This window comes from Coptis chinensis, chromosome 7 (genome assembly GCF_015680905.1).
Source record: "Coptis chinensis isolate HL-2020 chromosome 7, ASM1568090v1, whole genome shotgun sequence".
Classification (NCBI taxonomy): domain Eukaryota; kingdom Viridiplantae; phylum Streptophyta; class Magnoliopsida; order Ranunculales; family Ranunculaceae; genus Coptis; species Coptis chinensis.
Genome location: NC_141462.1, coordinates 91,266,141 through 91,283,905, shown reverse-complemented (window position 1 = coordinate 91,283,905; position 17,765 = coordinate 91,266,141). Strand labels below are relative to the sequence as shown.

At 36.8% G+C, this 17,765-nt stretch overlaps 1 protein-coding gene and 1 long non-coding RNA gene across 2 annotated transcripts; one reads left to right on the top strand and one right to left on the bottom strand.

Annotated features, from left to right (window-relative positions):
* Positions 1 to 7,151: 7,151 nt before the first annotated feature.
* Positions 7,152 to 9,854, bottom strand: LOC147489917 (uncharacterized). Its single transcript, XR_015202874.1, has 3 exons — positions 9,584 to 9,854; positions 8,608 to 9,054; positions 7,152 to 8,443 (listed from the first exon to the last, which is right to left on the bottom strand). It is a non-coding gene; the product is annotated as an uncharacterized LOC147489917 (long non-coding RNA).
* Positions 9,855 to 9,959: 105 nt separating this feature from the next.
* LOC147489916 (uncharacterized) lies at positions 9,960 to 17,390 on the top strand. The gene is given in 5 exon segments (XM_086574769.1): positions 9,960 to 10,492; positions 10,817 to 11,302; positions 13,984 to 14,001; positions 14,003 to 14,492; positions 17,137 to 17,390. Coding segments are annotated over 5 exon segments (1,689 nt in total). The 5' UTR covers positions 9,960 to 10,051.
* The last annotated feature ends 375 nt before the right edge of the window (positions 17,391 to 17,765 follow it).

Below are 17,765 nucleotides of genomic sequence, written 5' to 3'. Positions count from 1 at the left end.
CTAAGTCGTTCATTGTGCAAACCCAACGATGTGGCCACACCGTTTGAGATTTAAACTTTGAAAAAATATAAAGTTATGTTTTTTGGCGTTTGAGACTTAGTCCAAACGGTGTCACACCGTTTGGGATTTGAATTTTGAAAAAATATAAAGTTATATTTTTTGGCCTCTTGACCGGTGTGGCCAAGTCGTTTGTGTCATAACAAAACTAATTTTTGTTTATACTGATGACTAATCATTACCAGTCACCACATCAATCCACGTACTCAAACAAACCTCTAACGTGATGAATTTTAATTAAGATCATGTAAAATTTTGAAGAACTGAATATCACCTAAGGTATCAAATTTGTCAAATCAAACATAAATATATATTGAGATAGCACATTTATCATGCGTGCTCATTTCAATTTCAGTATTTGACTAACCAGAGGAAGTTGAGATATCATTCCTTTCGGCAACGCTATGTAAGCTTTGTATTCAAGTCGTTAGACTTTATTTGGAAACATGGATTATACTTTGGAGAAAAACAAAACAACGTTGAAGATTTAAATTGCTCGTTGTGTTTTCTATGCAAATTTTCGCAACATGTTAGAGTTTCATTTAAACTTGGGTTGTGTTTCTTCAAATTTTTATTCATTCTTCATGAACATTTCCCAACGTGTTGCGAAAGTCGACAAACTATTTTTACTTTAAAAAAATTGTGTTGCTAGACATGTTGGAGTCGTAGGGTTACAAAAGTAAAAAACAAACTATTTACAACAAGCTACTTTGTAGTTTGTACTATTAGTTTTGTTTCGTATAACGACTATGGCCGAATAATTTCTTTTCAACTAGCTAATAATTACCAATTTCTTTATGTGACGTAATCAAATGAACGGACATGTGTTTTACTCCGATGCTGCATGAGCACTCCACTGACTGGAAACAGACCATAGTCCCAAAGTATAACAAAACTAATTTGAGAGGTTTGGATTCGATTTTTGTTTGTACTGATGACTAATCATTACCAGTCACCACCTCAATCCACATACTCAAACAAACCTCTAATGTGATAACTTTTAATTAAGGTTGTATAATTTTTTTTTTTAATACTAAATATCACCTAAGGTATCAAATTTATCAAATCAAATATAAATATATATTGAGATAGCACATTTATCATGCGTGCTCATTTCAATTTCAAGATTTATCTCACGGGAGGAAGTTAAAATATCATCCCCTTCGGCAACCCCACGTGAGTTTCATAATCAAGTCATTATAGTTTATTTGTAAACATGAATTATATTTTGGAGATAAACAAGATTTAAATTGCTCGTTGTGATTCCCATGCAAATTTTCGCAACATGTTAGAGTTTCATCTAAACTTGGGTTGTGTTTCTTCAATTCTTTATTCATTCTTCATGTACATTTCCCAACGTGTTGCGCAAGTCGACAAATTTTTTTACTCAAAAAAAATTGTGTTGCTAGACATGCAGGAATCGTAGGGTTACAAAACAAACTAGTTACAACAAGGTGGTTAGCAAGTTCGCAATTTTACGAATGCATTTAAATAGATAATTGAATGTATGCATATAACTTGTCGATTTGCGATTGATTCACTAACAAAGAGGGTGATTGATTCGATAACAAAGTGAGATATTGAGACAGGGAGAGAATAGAAACAACTTTTTGAAATTAAACTTTTTGATAAGAAAAATCATTACTTAAAATCCAAAAATCTTTAACAAACCTCAACCGAAGAGTCTCCACGTTGTAAACATACATTTTTACCTTTGTTGATAGCAGCGTTAAGAACATCGTCTTCTACATCTTTTAATAGGTAAAATAACATGTATCCAAGTTTAGAGAGTTTGACATTTCCCCATCCGAGTCATCTTTACCATTGAATTCTAATTTTCTTTTGAAGTTCTCCAAAAGCCCTTATTCAAAAAAATTTACTTGATTGTCTTTGTTGAGCTCAAAATCAGTTACCATTCTCTTTATTTTTAGACGTTGATATAAATCAATTGATTTAGCAGCTTCTAAAACTTGGCATAACAATCTAAAGCCACCTCTTCTATCTCCATCATAAACTCAAACATATTTTGCTCTATACTTAAATGATATGCAACAATAACTAGTATAACACCCCATCTTTTTATTTTATTTTCTTAGTATAATAATAATAATAATAATAATAATAATAATAATAATAGATAAAACAAAGATATGATAACTATCAGTTGAGGATAAAAACCCCGTAGGTAAATAGATAAGTTTCCTCCTTGTTTTTGGTGAGGTTTTAAAAACTAAAAAAGGGGATTCTCACGTAGAATTTTTGAGGGAAAAACACAGCGAGAGTTTTATACAGAGGAAAGAAAAAAAAATGAATTTTATTGAAAGAAGAAAAGGAAGAGTTTTTCTGATAGTCGGAGCGTACTACAAGTGAGTAGATTTTTACGGTTTGTAGATTTCTCGTTTACTATAGATTGTATGATATGAGGAAAAAAAATATATTATTGATTTTTATTGTTCATACTGTTCACATTTAGTGTTAATTGTGTGTACATGACTATCGTTTGAAGAATGTCTGTCTCCGAAAAACTTGTCTATATCCGTGATACAGCGAGGGTAATAAATCGATCATGATTGCTGTAAACCAATTTGGTCGATTTATGTATTGGGTACGCGTTTTCGCCAAAATAACCAAATCGCACTGTTTTGTTTTTGGTTGAATGAATTGTTTGTTGGAATTTTGTTGTGATGTTATACTGTTAGTTTGATTTTGATTGTTGATGTTTGAATGGGCGCTGGAGAGAGAGAGCTGATGGCTGCGCTAGCCCAAACTAACATTTGTACTATATATCGTTGAAATTGTTATACTGTGGTTGTGTGGGTTGTGTTTTTGATTTGGTTGATGTCGGGGGTTTAGAGATGGCTGTCGGGTTTAGAATCGGTGGTAGGGTGCTATTGGGTTGAGATTGGGCGTGCTGTTGAAGCTCCGGAGGAACATTAATGGTGGCGAGAAATTCTAAATCTAGTTTTGGTTGAAGGATTTTGAATTTAAGAATTGAGGTTCTTGCTTTTGTTAATGTTATAGGGGTTTTGAAGGGAAGTATTTTCGGTTAGGTGGGGAGGGCTGGCGAGTGGATGATCCGGTGGTGGCTGATCGGTGGAGAGAGTTGATGGCGCTGGTGAGGGAGACCCTTGGTTGGGTTTGAGATTGGGCCGAACCACTCATAGTGTTGTTTGGGTCAAACCACGAGTCTTGTTAGATGGCTGGTGGTGGCTGGAGGTGGAGGAGAGGTGCTGTGAGGAAGGATAAGATGAACAGTGAGTTTTGCTTGGCCTTGGGCCGAAACAGGCTAGTGGGCTTGAGTGTTTTTTTGGATATTCACTCATGGGCTTAAGTAGATTGGGCTTGAGAAAGGCTAAGGGTTTTGGGCCTTAGTCTTTGGGACTTTAGTGGGATTGACTTTAGGACTGGTTGACTTTGACTGTTGAGCCGAGTTGACTTTGATTGTTGACCAGAGTTGACTTTGACTGTTGACCAGGGTTGACTTTGACTAGTTGACCCAGTTTGACTTTTAACTTGGATTATGATTTGGTCTATTAGGATAGGTCTAGGGCTATTAGCGTGCTTGGCTTTAGGCTAAGACCTTTATATATATGTGTGTACATGTATTAACTACTATGTGATATTTCAGTCTTTTATGATATACAACGTTATGACACTTAGACATCCATATAATTAATAATGCGTAAACCAAAAATACATGAAACAAGATACTCCTTCGTTCTCTGAAATAATATATGCAATAAAGTTCAATAATGTGTAAACAAATTTACTGCACCCTTTTAGAACTCTCCACGCCTCAAGTTTTGGAAATGAGTTTTATGACTGATGATGTCATATGTTAGGTGGACATTTATTGAATGTACCACAAATGGCCCGTTAGCGTTATAAATGGGTATTCATTGAATGTGTCATGAATGACCAGATTGTTTGGACTGCCCTAGAGAGGAACTAATGTATTCGCCTTGCGGGTTAGTTGTATTCCTTGAGTGTATGGGAATGTAGGGTTGGGTATTTCTTGAATGTGACGGAAATGACCCAGGGCATACATTGAATGTGCCATGAATGGCCCGTTAGTGATATGATAGGTATTCCTTGAATGTGGCGGGAATGACCTAAGGTATTCATTGAATGTGCCATGAATGACCTGAGTTTTATGTCCTAAGAGGCTGTGAAATATGTGTATGGAAGCCCAGAGATGGCTATGATATTATGGTATTCGGTGGGAGAGAGGCACACAGAAATGTGTGATTTGGCAAATGTGTGGAGTGCAAATCGTGGAGTAGGTACTAAAGGGTGGGTGTATAAGAAAAATAATTGATTAATTTATAAAAGAAATTGATTTGAGTGTGCGAGTGTGTTTGGGCTTACATTTGAATACCTATAGGATATCTACATATGTTATATAAAATTTCTAACTTTCTTTTGCAGGAGGGTAGGACTTAATAATATTTTGTGCAGGGACGCGGTCCTACCCTTATACAGTAGTGGATATCGGTAAGTTTTAGTTCACTTACTTAGTTATTAAAACAAGTTATTATAACGAGTTAATAAGATATAAGTCTTGCTTGGGAAGAAACTATGCCGGTTGAAATGACGGAACTACCTGTCTCCCAAGCTGAGAATAATTAAATTATGATATATTTAAAGTGTTAGTTGGATAAGTAAAGATTGGAAATGTTTATATGTGGTTAGTCTACTCATACCAGCAAATTCCATTTTGCTGACCCATGTTTGCGTTGTTTTGGAAATGTGGGTGTGTTCTTGGAAACATAGGTGGAAGGCAGTGGAACCGCGTCGTGTGATTTGGATTCTTGCTTGGAGCAGTCCATTAGTTCTTTTATTAGGTCTGATTCTTATTGAAAAGATGTAATAACGTAGTTTACATTTTTTTAGCATCACATGAGAACATGGTAGGGAGGAATTTTATTCTTAGAGTTTGGTTGGTGTTTTGTTTTGGACGAATGATATCTTAATAAAGTGATGGAGGATAATTATGGGGATTGTGCAGTTTAAGTTGGTTCTTTTATGATGTCTTGGAACTATACCAGACTATACCATCTGACCCTTTCTCATGGAACTCTGAGGACATCATAAGCTGTCTTGGAAGTAAATGCGCCAGAAGGATCAGGTGTCCAGACCACATCATCTTTTGGTAAGTAATAGTTGATCTCAGGTTTAAGGATATCACTTTTCAGTGGAGATGTAGGTAGATCACGCACCGTGTGGTTCCATTCGCCATTAGTTATCAAGGCACTAACCTTTGCAGTGAGGGGTAGCTGAAGAGTAGCTTTCGCAAACCTGTCTTCTATTAGAGGCGCCTCACCACACCACGATCATACCATAAAAAGGTGTCAGCTCCGGTAGCAATAATGTATCGGATAAACCTCCTTGCTGTTTTCCTTGCGTCTAGTAAATTTCTCCACACCCACGAGCAGTCTTTTGGAGTAGTCATAACCTAGAAATACTTGTCCTTGATGTGATGATTCCAAACCCACGTTACCCACATGCTGTTTTCTCTTGAAACAATCTTGTACACTAGGCCACAGTATGATGCTTGGTTCCATAGCTTTAGATTCAAGATTCCCAGTCCTCCCTCTTGCTTGAGAAGTGCAGTGCGACCCCTACTAGCATGATGCATTTTATTTCCCATGTCTAAACCATTCCAAAGGAATTTGTTACATATTTTTGTAACTTGTTCCAACACAGTGAGTGGAAGCACAAAAGTTCTAGCCCAGTATACATTAAAAGAAGATAAGACTGAATGGATGAACTGTAGCCTTCCTGCATGTGACAAACATCTATTTTTCCAATTCTAAATCCTTGCAGTGATTTTTTCTATTAGAGGTTGGCAATCTCTAATCCCAAGTCTTGTGGACGTAAGTGGCAGTCCCAAATAGATTATAGGAAGTGTAGCCAGTTGAACTTCTAATGTATCTGCTATAAGAGTACTTTCATCTTCACTTTCAGTCCTCCCAGAATGAGGGGTAGACTTTTGAGTATTGATCTTCAGCCCAAAGACCTTCGTGAGAACTTGTCTAGGACCTTCATGATCTCTATGGCTGATTGAATTTCACCTCTGAAGAAGAGCATAAGGTCATCAGTAAAACATAGATTGATAACTTTAGATTTCTTGCAATTTGGATGAGCTTTGATGGTGTTGTTATATACTTCAGAGTGTTAATATATACTTGAGGAGTTCTTTTGGAATTGTCAGTATATACTCTTATTTTTTCAGTTCTTATTGGCAGAGAGGAAAATCACTGACAGGTTCTTTGCATGCTTGCAGGAGACCTGGACTAAGCCATCCTCTGGATAAACCTTAATCTTCATAGAACTCCTTACTTTTGTTATCATTTACTTTTTTGCTTGCCAGTTTCTCCACCTCTTTAAACTTAAATTCTTTGAAATAGTACATAGAATTTATGGTAGTATGTAGCAGTACTGGCTAAGTGGATAGTCAGAGAGTAACACAATTAGAATTAAGAAATACTTTATGCATACATGCATACAATATCGTTGGCTTGTTGGACTCAATATCAATGGAATAGAATTCCTTCAAGATATACTAGTCTCTGACATAGAAGTTGATCCTCACTTGTACTAGTCTCTGGCATATATAGAAGTTGATCCGAACAATTCTACAAAAGATATACTTACATAAGAATTGAACTATATAAAATACAACTAGGAACAACATGGATTTCAAAAATACTTGTCAATGTAGATATTCAACAACTGTCTAGAACACATCAATTGCGAGCAAAAACTACTTGAAGACCAAATATCTTGTAGCAAAAATAAGATTAATAATGGTTAGGGAATTTGATCACACCCCTCTTTTATGCACAATGAAGGAATGAAACTGAAAAGGATGCGGAAGATTAGGCAACAATAAGTAAAATTTCCTCACAGCTGGCAGTGTCCTATCTGCATTGGACGCACCTAAGGAAACATGGCTCACTTTCACTGTTCTTGTCTACAACAGGAGGGATACAATCAACAACAGGTATAATCATTGAATTTAACCACCAAATATATGGTCCTATTTCTCTAGCAACCACAAACCACAATCAAATCTCCTAGTGGTAATTATATGTTGTCTAATAAAATATTATAAAATTTCCTTTCTGTTTACTTCAAGTTACATAAGAAAAAGAAACAACAACTCTGATTTACTTAGTGGGGCAGTTTCTCTAAATTAATAAGTAACAAATATATTGTTTTGGAGCAACTCTGACAACACAAGCTACTGATTTACTTGTGCATCTTCTGGCAACCCTTTCGCTAATCCTCTTTTTTGGTGAAGTGTCGGACAGCAAAGACTAAGCCCAATATCATAAGTGGTAGGCGATACTGAGAACTGCAAAATCTTTATCAGAGGAGCAGGATAATTGGCAGTTAAAACCTGTAGATACTCTTCCCTCTGCAATCAAATATCGTCCTCATCATCATCGTCAGAAATGTCACCCCTCCTATGCCATAGATGCTCAATAAGGTCGTTCTTTAATTGTTCATGTGTTGTCTTGTTGTGAATTTGCTGCAGACAAGATAAGAATCGACCCAAAACAAGCTTTTGGTTTTGCCCAAAGCCCTCAAGTTGAATGAGACTAGTGTAGTCACGTGGGTCCATAGCAAACCTCATATTTGATTCAAGTTGATCTTCTATGATCATATTATGCAAGATAATGCAAGTTTTCATGATCAAAGCCAGGTCTTCTTTACTCCATAAGCGCACTGGATTTCTGATAATTGTCCAACGAGATTAAAGCACCCCAAAAGCTCGCTCAAGATCTTTTCGAATAGCCTCTTGCTTTCTTGCAAAATATTTTCATTTATTCCCAACTAGTTGAGATATGCTTTGGATCAAGGTTGCATATTCAGGATATATACCGTCTTATAGGTAATATCCCATGTGGTATGCAGGACCATTCAACACAAAGTTGCAAGTAGGAGCTCTCCCATTGATAACATCATTGAAAAGTGGAGAACGGTCCAAGACATTAATATCATTATGAGATCTAGGCATGCCAAAAAAGGCGTGCCATATCCATAAATCTCTGGAAGTTATTGCCTCTAATATCACAGTAGCTTCTTGCTTGTGACTGACATGGGTACCATGCCAAGCAGTTGGACAAGCACGCCATGTCTAATGCATACAGTACAAACTGCCAAGCATTCCAGGAAATCCCCTCTCCTCCCCTTCTTTTAGTAGGCGTTGAACATCAACTTCTGTTGGTGCTCTCATATATTATTCTACATAGAGCTCAATTACAGTCAAGCAAAATCGCTTAAGGCTCTCCAAGATAGTACTCTTTCCAATTTTGAATTGTTCATCTATATGATTTGCTGGACTTCCAAAATCAAGCATTCGAATAGTGGTTGTCACCTAATTAACACAAGAGTGTAAAAAATGAAATACATAGAGATATATTAAACAAATCACTTGAGTCAGTGCACCGGGGAGTTGAAAAACATACAAAGAAACACAACTAACTAATTTAAGTCCTAATAATTTAGTTGCTTAAACTAATTGATAATACATGTACTCACCTTGATCTTCGATGTCAGGCCTAGTTGTCCTATAACATCATTTTTTTGAACAAAATATTGGCCTTGCTTTTCAACATCAGCAAGTATGCGAAGAAAAAGTTTTTTGCTCATTCGATAACAACTACGAAAATTAGCATCCAAGTATGTTGAATTCTCAACAAAGTAGTCCTGCTCCAATTGATAAGCAGTAGAAACCCTTGCACGATGTTTATAAATCCTCCCAACAGTAGACCCACCATCTTCACCCTTCTGGTTTTGCATCTCCATGAAGCACGCATTGGTTCTTATATGATGATGTAGGAGCGGCACCACTGAAACTGCAATTTGGTTGAGAATATTTTGATATTCATCAAACTCATCATCTGAGGAAGAGTTCGAAGAAATGAGAGAGAGAGAAGAGGAACCATGGTAAAGTGCCATGGGAAGATGTCTGGACTCAATCACTTGCTATGCAAAACACACGACATCAAATGCAAATGGATAAGAAAGAGATAAGTATAGAAATCATAATAGCATATAATAGTTCATAACCAACAAAAGCAAGATATCGAATTTTGCCAATAAACTTCAAAAGCTTCAAAGGACATTCAGTTATGCGCATACACATAAATCACGACATTCCACAAAACAACATTCTTTAAGCCTAGTGATTCCAGTTCATAGCTAGAGTTGACATTGCAATAACTTTAAACACAAATACCCACAAACTAAATAAAAAAACAAAATCGCAAACACCAACAATAATCTTGAATCAAAACAATATCAGCATTAACTTGACATGGAATTACTCAAATTAAAGGATGTCCGTACCAACAACAACAGTAACAAGTTTCACATTCAATGTACACAATATCTAAACTGTCCATATTGATTCAATATTTCACATTCTAGTACCCAAATCGAAGCCACTTCATCCTAAAGTGAACACAAATATAAATAAATATATGTGAAGAATGGGAGAAGAAGAAGTGTTTACAGAAGTTTGAGCTGCTTTAGTGAAAGAGAGAGACCAACAATAGAACTTTCGAAAGAGAGCTCCCACCACAATCAAGTTGTTGGGTATTTTTTGCGAATGAGAATAAATTTAGCGTGTGTTTTGAAGGGTGTTTAGCTCTAGCGTTGGAACACCGTCTTTTTTTTAGAGTTCTAGCTATTTTAAATGGACCTGATTAATCCAACGTGGCCCTTTAAAAAAATGATGTGGGCCTGGGTTTTAGGGGCCTGCATTGGTGATGCCCTTTGTTCTTATTTAGGAAGTATTATTAAGTTCGGTGTTAGATATTTCTATTTGAATTGAAGTCTAGTTAGTTTATTTTAGTAAGTATTTTAGTTTTAGAATTGTAGCCGAAGCAAGGGTTTGTTCATCTACTATATAATAAACGAGAAATTTATGAATCTTCTTACCTCTAAATTCTTCCAAAATTGTTTCTGAATAGCTATAGCTATGGTTCTTAATACATTCAGTTTCTCTTTCCTAAACAAATTTTTTTCTCAGACCGAAAAAACAGCAATGCCAGACTCAGTCTCAGAAAACCAAAACCCTCAAACCGAAAACGACAAAAATCAAGAAAACGACAACACCGTAGAAGAAGAAGAAGTCAATTTACGTGTCCACGACATAATCATTAAAGGAAACAAGAAAACAAAAGACTCATTACTTGAAACTGAAGTTGAATCCTTAAAAACTGCTACGACTATGCAAATGTTACTTGAAGCTGCTGCTTTAGTTAAGTCACGTCTTCAGAATCTTGATATTTTTGATTCTGTTAATATTACTATTGATTCTGGTCCACTCGAGTTACCTGCTACTTTTAATGTTACTATTGAAGTTGTCGAAAATAAAAACCCTGTTGGAGGCAATATCGGCATGTACTCCAAACCCCAGGTATTGTTTCTGCTCAATGTAGTATTTGTATGATTGCTATTATATATGTTTGTTTCAAGGGTAAAAATGTTGTATATGTTTTACTGGCTAGAGTGTTTCTTACAGCTATTCACATATTATTTAATAAGGGTGGCAAACAACCAGGGTATGATGTGTTGATATAAGCTGTGCATAACCTCTATATTCCTAGCTGTGATATACGATGTGAGCAGTCATTGGTATGCATGTGCAGGGAAGCAAAACATTTTATGTGAAACAAGTTGAAATGGTTTACCAATATTTACGTTCACACTTTGTTTTCTTTTATGACATTATTTTTTGTAGGCTAGGTCTTATTCTCTTGAGGGGACAGCAAAGTTGAAAAACGTGTTTGGATATGGTGACATATGGGATAGTACATGGGCTTATGGTTGGGAACAAGCTTCAGATATCAGTGTAGGAGTTTATTTACCGAGGTTTAAACGATTATCAAACCCTATAATGGCTCGGATATCGCTACTATCTCAAGATTGGTTGAAGATTTCTTCTTACAAAGAGAGAATGTTGGGTCTTTCAGTTGGCTTACTTTCAACGAGGCATCATGATTTGGCGTACAATCTCACTTGGCGTAATTTAACAGATCCATCACAAATGTCCTCGAGGTCGGTTAGAAAGCAGCTTGGGCATAGTTTGCTCTCATCGCTAAAGTACAAATTCACTATCGATAGGAGAGATTCTCCTCAGAGGCCAACACGAGGATATGCTTTTGTTTCCAGTACCCAAGTTGGCGGGTTTTCACCTGATAGTCGGAGCTTGCGATTTTTACGCCAGGTCTCACTCTTTCTCTATGTTCTTGTTTACTTTAAAGCGTAGTTGTGTTCTGTGATTCTGTCGAGTAGTGTCTTGCTATAACCTTATTATTCATTGGAAGTTGGATATTTGATTGTACAATTGTTTGTTTGCCTCTGATCTTATATTTGATTGTACAATTGTTTGTTTGCCTCTGATCTTCTGTTTTTTTTTTTATGAATACCACGTTTTAACAGTTGACGTTCATTGAATGTGTGTGTTTGTGTCTATGTTCTCATATTTTTCTTTTGGTGTGTGTGTGTGTGTGTGTGGTTGGGGGGGCGGGGGTGGGATGGCATATGATACTGTGTTGGGTACTGTTCTTTCAGACCTATTGGATTCAACAAGGGGTTGAGACACATGCTTTCATATTGGACTTATAGCAAATCTACTTTTTTTCTTTGCTCGGTCAATATTTACTTATTTTAATATATTAAAATAGGCTGATATAGCCCACAATACAATAGGAAAGCATTTCAATGAAGTGGCTAAATACCAATCGACTTTTATTATTGTATCGGTGTAAACAGATGAACAAAACCTTCAATCCATATTATGTGTTGTATCGTCATTGCTTCCTTAGTGGTTATCTCGGCATGACCTTGTTTTACATTTTTCCTTTTTTGGGCTCAGTGACCTTGCTACTCTGCATGACCTTGTTGTCTGAGTGTGACTTCCCAGTTTCCACATAATAAGTTGGAACAGAAAGTGGAACGTTTAAGCCATAACTTGTTTGTTTCTGTTCTCCTATGCTGATCACTACCGAAAAGTAATACAAATATATGTACACCTTCGCTAAGCACTTGGGCTTTTTAGTTTATTATCTCATTGGGCTCGTACATGGTGCACATGTAAATCAAAATTGTGTATCCTATAGTCCCACGTGTCGCTAATACCGTTAAAGTCCTACCAGCTGTACATTTTGGGGTTATTATCAGACTTGTGTGTGTTTTTAAGCTTGATCTGCAATAGAAATGACTCGTGTTGGGCTCTGAATTGGTCAGGTTTTGGGTTGAATTACCATCCCTAAGTCGCTGATTTATCAAGAAATAAAAATATCAAAAAGGAAAAGAGAACTGAAATATAGATTATGTGTGAGGGAGCTATGTAGTTACCTGTGCAGGAAATGGCTAGGTGCTAGGGCTGGGCCTAGAACGTGAGCAATTGCCTAGCACATGTCCTTGATATGTAGTCACATGCACAGGCGATATATAGGCGTCAAGCCAGAGCCTATCGATAGTCCCCAATTATAGTATTTCGTGTTAAAATCGAACTTGGGCGTCCTTAAGCTCTGGCATCAATGGATCTGTCCACGATCCAATTCTAATGATTTGCATTAGCTTTGGCTTTTACCCGGTCAGGTTTCATGCTAAATTGGCATCCCTTTATCCATGGTTTACTAGGAAATACAATGAATAGGAAAAAGGAAAATCGAGAGCAAATATAAATCTTGTAATGAGGGAGCTTCTATGTCATCGCAGGCGCATGCAATGGCTAGATTAGGTTGCATAGCCATGCCCCGGCTGCTAATACGAATATTCTGCCCTTTTTCCCACAATATTTAATCTCGAAAAACAGAAAGTTTTGATGTATATCACATTATGACCTACTTAATATGTATACACAACTAATCAGCTTGAAGACATGCTCAACTTGAATTGCTTTTCTTGCTTGAAGACTATAGAATTGAATGCATTAAGTTCTTAGGTAATTAGTTTAGTTTCAGATTTCCTGTCTCCAAGTAGGAGATCGTTTGGAGATATGTGGAGCCTTATGCAGATGGCCACATTGAGCCTTGGGGCACGGACCTTATCTGAGCCCCCCCTAACGGTGGTATAGGGGCAGTGCCTGGGCTGAACAATTTGAACAATTTTGTCTAAGTGAGATCTTGTTCAATAATGGTTTATAGGGCACAACAGTTTTTAACAAGATTAAGAGATGCTTAGATGAGAAGTGAAAAAGTGTCATAAAAAAACAAAAAATAAATTTAGGTGATTTTGGCTCGGGTTGATCATTTGCGCCTAATTCCAGGCAAATATGTGTTTGACTGAATCACTAAGCCTCTGACTGCTTAGTGAGGGAGCAGGGAAAATATGGCAACAATTTGTTATTATTTACACCAGAAAAGAATAAGCAATTTGTTATTGTTGCAGTCTGTATTGGAAATCTCGAGAGCATAAATTGAGTTGGAAGAAAATAGAATAAATGTTAGGAATGCAGCCACTAGTACAACTGGAATCTCCATCTGTTATCTTCTGTTACATTCCAGGAATCCTGGTGGTAGCATTTTTTGTATGTTGTCCTAGGAATGAAGACTGGGCGGGTGGCTGAAGTGCCAAATTCTGATGTTTTTGAATTACTAACGATTAATTCATTTTATGTGATTGACCCATACATGCCAATTATGTAGCTTGTCATCTTTATTGTTTATCCTGAAAGTGTTTTCATGCTGTTATAATCTTGGATCCCTGTTTATTATTCCGTCATTTTTGGTTTTAAGTTAAGTTCATCTTTTTAGTTGCACTTCGCTACAGGTGGTACTCAATTAATTGTATGTGTATGTATGTAGTTAGTTATGTATTTTTATCAGAATAGTACAAAAGAACCAGTTCTACCTCTTTTATAAATTACTGAGTTCCCTTCTTTTTATTCATTTTGAGCAGGAGTTCGATCTTAAGCTTTGCTTTTCCTCTGGGATTTTATAATGCTGCATTGAACTTTGGGGTATCTGTGGGTGCTATTCTTCCATGGGGAAGAGGATTTATGAACTTGCCTTCGCCTATATCTGAGAGATTCTTCCTTGGTGGCAATTCTTCTCCAGTGTGCACTTTGGGTGGCCTAACGACATTGTTGGGGTTCAAGTCTCGAGGAGTAGGTCCTACTGAACAAAGAAGGGCGATGATTGATATATCAGGAAATTCGGCTAAATGTACAGGAAGGGATGTCCTTGGTGGAGACCTTGCTTGTAGTGCTTTTGCAGACCTGTCGTTCAATCTTCCTTTGAAGGTGTTGAGAGATGCTGGAGTTCATGGACATATATTTGCTTCTACTGGAAATCTCACCAAACTGACAGAAAACGAGTTTCAAAACTTCTCGTTTAGGAAATTTGGAGAGTCATTCCGGAGTTCCATTGGTGCTGGGATAATTATTCCCTTCAATTTTTTCAATGGAGGTCAGTAATTTATCCTAGTATTTTCATGTTATGATCACCCTGAAGGTGAACTTGTTGTCTGGAAGAATCCCATCAGATAGCGGCAGTGTTTTAAAGAATGTATCTAAGCCTCAAGGCGCTATGCCCTCTGTGATGCCTGAGGCTTAAACCTCATTTAAAAAAAGGGTTAACTAGTATTACCCCCCTACTAGATGAGCCAATTAGGATTCCCCCCCCACTAGATGAGGAAAGTAGGGTCTTTTTCCCCCCCAAGTACACACAAAAAAAAAGTCAACTTGGGTTGACCGTGTTTTTTTAGGGCTATCTAGTGTGGGTGGGGAGAATCCTAATTGGCTCATCTAGTGGGGGGTAATACTCGTTAACCCTTAAAAAAAAATGAGAATGAGGAAAGATGAGGTTGGATGATGGAAGTTGTAATTTATGATAGAATGAGGTGTTTTGATGCTCAAACCATAAGATAATAGGGAGTTTGTAGTCTTTAAAGAAATTATGAGCCATCAAAAAATTGAAAAAAGAATGAAATATTAAAAATATGTAAAGACGTGTAGGCTTAAGCCTCTTGGTGCTAAACGCTTAAAATTCGTTAGGTGTGCCTTGAGGATTAAGCCTCAATGCGTTTTTATTTTTTAACCTTGAATATCGGTTTCTGTAATGCCAAATAGATGAGAGTGATTTATCTTCTTGGTTTATGACAAAAACTTGTCAGAATTCCTTAACTGTTCCTGATTTAAATTTGATTATGTTTTCAGTAATGCCAAATAGATGAGAGTGATTTATGTTCTTGGTTTATTACAAAAACTTGTCAGAATTCCTTAACTGTTCCTGATTTAAATTTGATTATGTTTTCAGATTAACTACTGCTACATACGGAAACAATTTGAGCATGACCGCGGCAAGACCGGCATACAGTTTAGCTTCTCATCTCCGTTATAGCTCTTTCTTGGTTGCATCAAAGTTCTCCGTTAAGTTTTCCAGTAAAAACAGGGATTCCATAAATCACATTTGTTTGTTCAATCATTTTGTGATTATCTATTCAGGGCATCCATGACTTGAACAATTATTTTGGGGATTTAGGAAACATGTAGTTCTTTGAGAGCATGTTGTTTTAGATGCTGGAAATCTTGCTGAGTCTATTCTGATGACCATGATTGCACACAGTACTCATTTTTATTATAAGTAGACAGATAACCCATCTTAGAGTGAAAGTTTACTTCATATTATCAGAGTGTTTTTTCGTATTAGGATTTATTGCCAGTTTAAGGAGCATCGCAGGTAAACTGACTAAAGAGTTGAAACAGCAAAACTTTAGGCTAACCAGGAGGAAACAACTTTAAATATCTATAATTCTAGATGGACAAAGCGTATGTTTCTTCTCCACTAAAATTCTCTCCATTAACTCTCTTAACAATGTTTCCGTTATTGATTCTGCAATTCATTTTCTCCAAATAATAACGAGTCGTAGTCATTTTATGAAGAATTTTCGAGAGTGAAGCACCCTAGAAGGTTGGATGCACGTATATAAAGATCCAAGACAACAAATATACTAGGGTTTTCCTAGCGAAATACTTCTCTATTTCGTGGTATGTGTACTCTGTCCCGTCAACCCGAGAGTCAATCATCTGAATTTTCTTAGCTAGTCAATCATCTGAAGTTTATTGATTTTGGATTTGATTTGCATTTGAAGGAGAGACCCAGAGCCAGAGTCATAGAATTGTTCAAAGTTCAGCTTCATTAACAATAAATAAATATACATATCTTAACTCAACTTGTCATTAGAGGGTGATGATGATGAACCTTAGAGCATCCCTAAGTGGTAGTATAACATGTTAAATTCTTCAAATTTGAAGAAAATTTTCGAAATTTCTCGGAATTCCATTTCTAGGTGGTCTCAAATTCGATCGCATCACTTGCTTGTTCGCATTATTGTTCGCAAATTTGGTAATTTGGATGCGGATGCGGAGCGACATTGGTACTGTTGCGCGCCATTGCAAATGTCGTTTCATTATTATTTTTTGACTTTGACCAGCGCTGCGTGCCAGTCGTACTGTCATGCGCCACTCTTAATGCCGCGCACCATTACCAATGTCGCGTGCTCCAACGAAAAAAAAACGGCCGGAATTCTACATCCTATATCTATACTCATTTCCTTATTCATTTTATATACACTCAACTCAAATATTTTTATTAAACAACTCAACCATTTCACATCAATCCTTAACAAACAACACACACACATTGTCAAAAAATGGATCATGAAGTGTATGAGATTTTTTCCCTTCAATCTTCATCTTCATCTTCATCTTCTATAGCGGAAGACTCGATAGATAGTCTTGATGAAGAATTTGTTAACGCTATTTCCCTTATGAACACCATTTGGCTGTACTTACACATGCACAAGTACATGCTCCGAAGGCACCACATGGTGGTCCAAAGAAGGGTCGAAAAGTGAAACATAGAAATTATGCTCTGACTTTGGAACTCTTGAAGGCCAACTACTTCGTCGATTGTCCTGTCTTTCCGAAATAGGATTTCAAACGGCGCTTTCGTATGAAAAAATCTTTATTTCTTCACATCTTCAACGATATTCAGACTCGTTTTAAGTACTTTCAGCCTAAATTTAACAATGCTGGTAAACTTGGTATAGATCCTCTAATCAAGGTGGCTGCAGCTTTGCGTATTCTTGGTTATGGTACGGTGGCTGATCAACTTGACAATCAATTATACATTTCTGAGCAAACTGGAAACCAGGCATTGAGGCATTTATGTGATGCAATTATCAAATTGTACGGTTCAGCCTACTTGCGAAGGCCAAATATTGTAGATATAGAACGCTTGCTTGTACATTCTGTCATACGTGGATGGCTGAGTATGTTGGGAAACATTGATTGTATGCATTAGGAATGACATAATTGTCCAATTGGATGGCAATGTGCTTACGATGGTCGGATTAAAACTAACTATATTATTATTCCGAACTGCCCGCAAGCGAAGACACGTAGATATGACATTCTTTCTTTAGGATGCCAGGGTCACACAATGACATCAACGTGTTGGACAACTCGCCGGTATTTGATCACGTGATCAATGGTACTTCTCCACCTATTTATTTTGATGTAAATCAGCATAGCTTATAATATGGGTTATTATTTAGTTGATGGTATCTTTCCTGACTATGCGACATTTATACAAATAATTTCAAACCCTAATGCTCTAAAGACGAAGTGCTTCGCAACGATGCAAGAAGCTGCAAGGAAAGATATTGAAAGAGCTTTT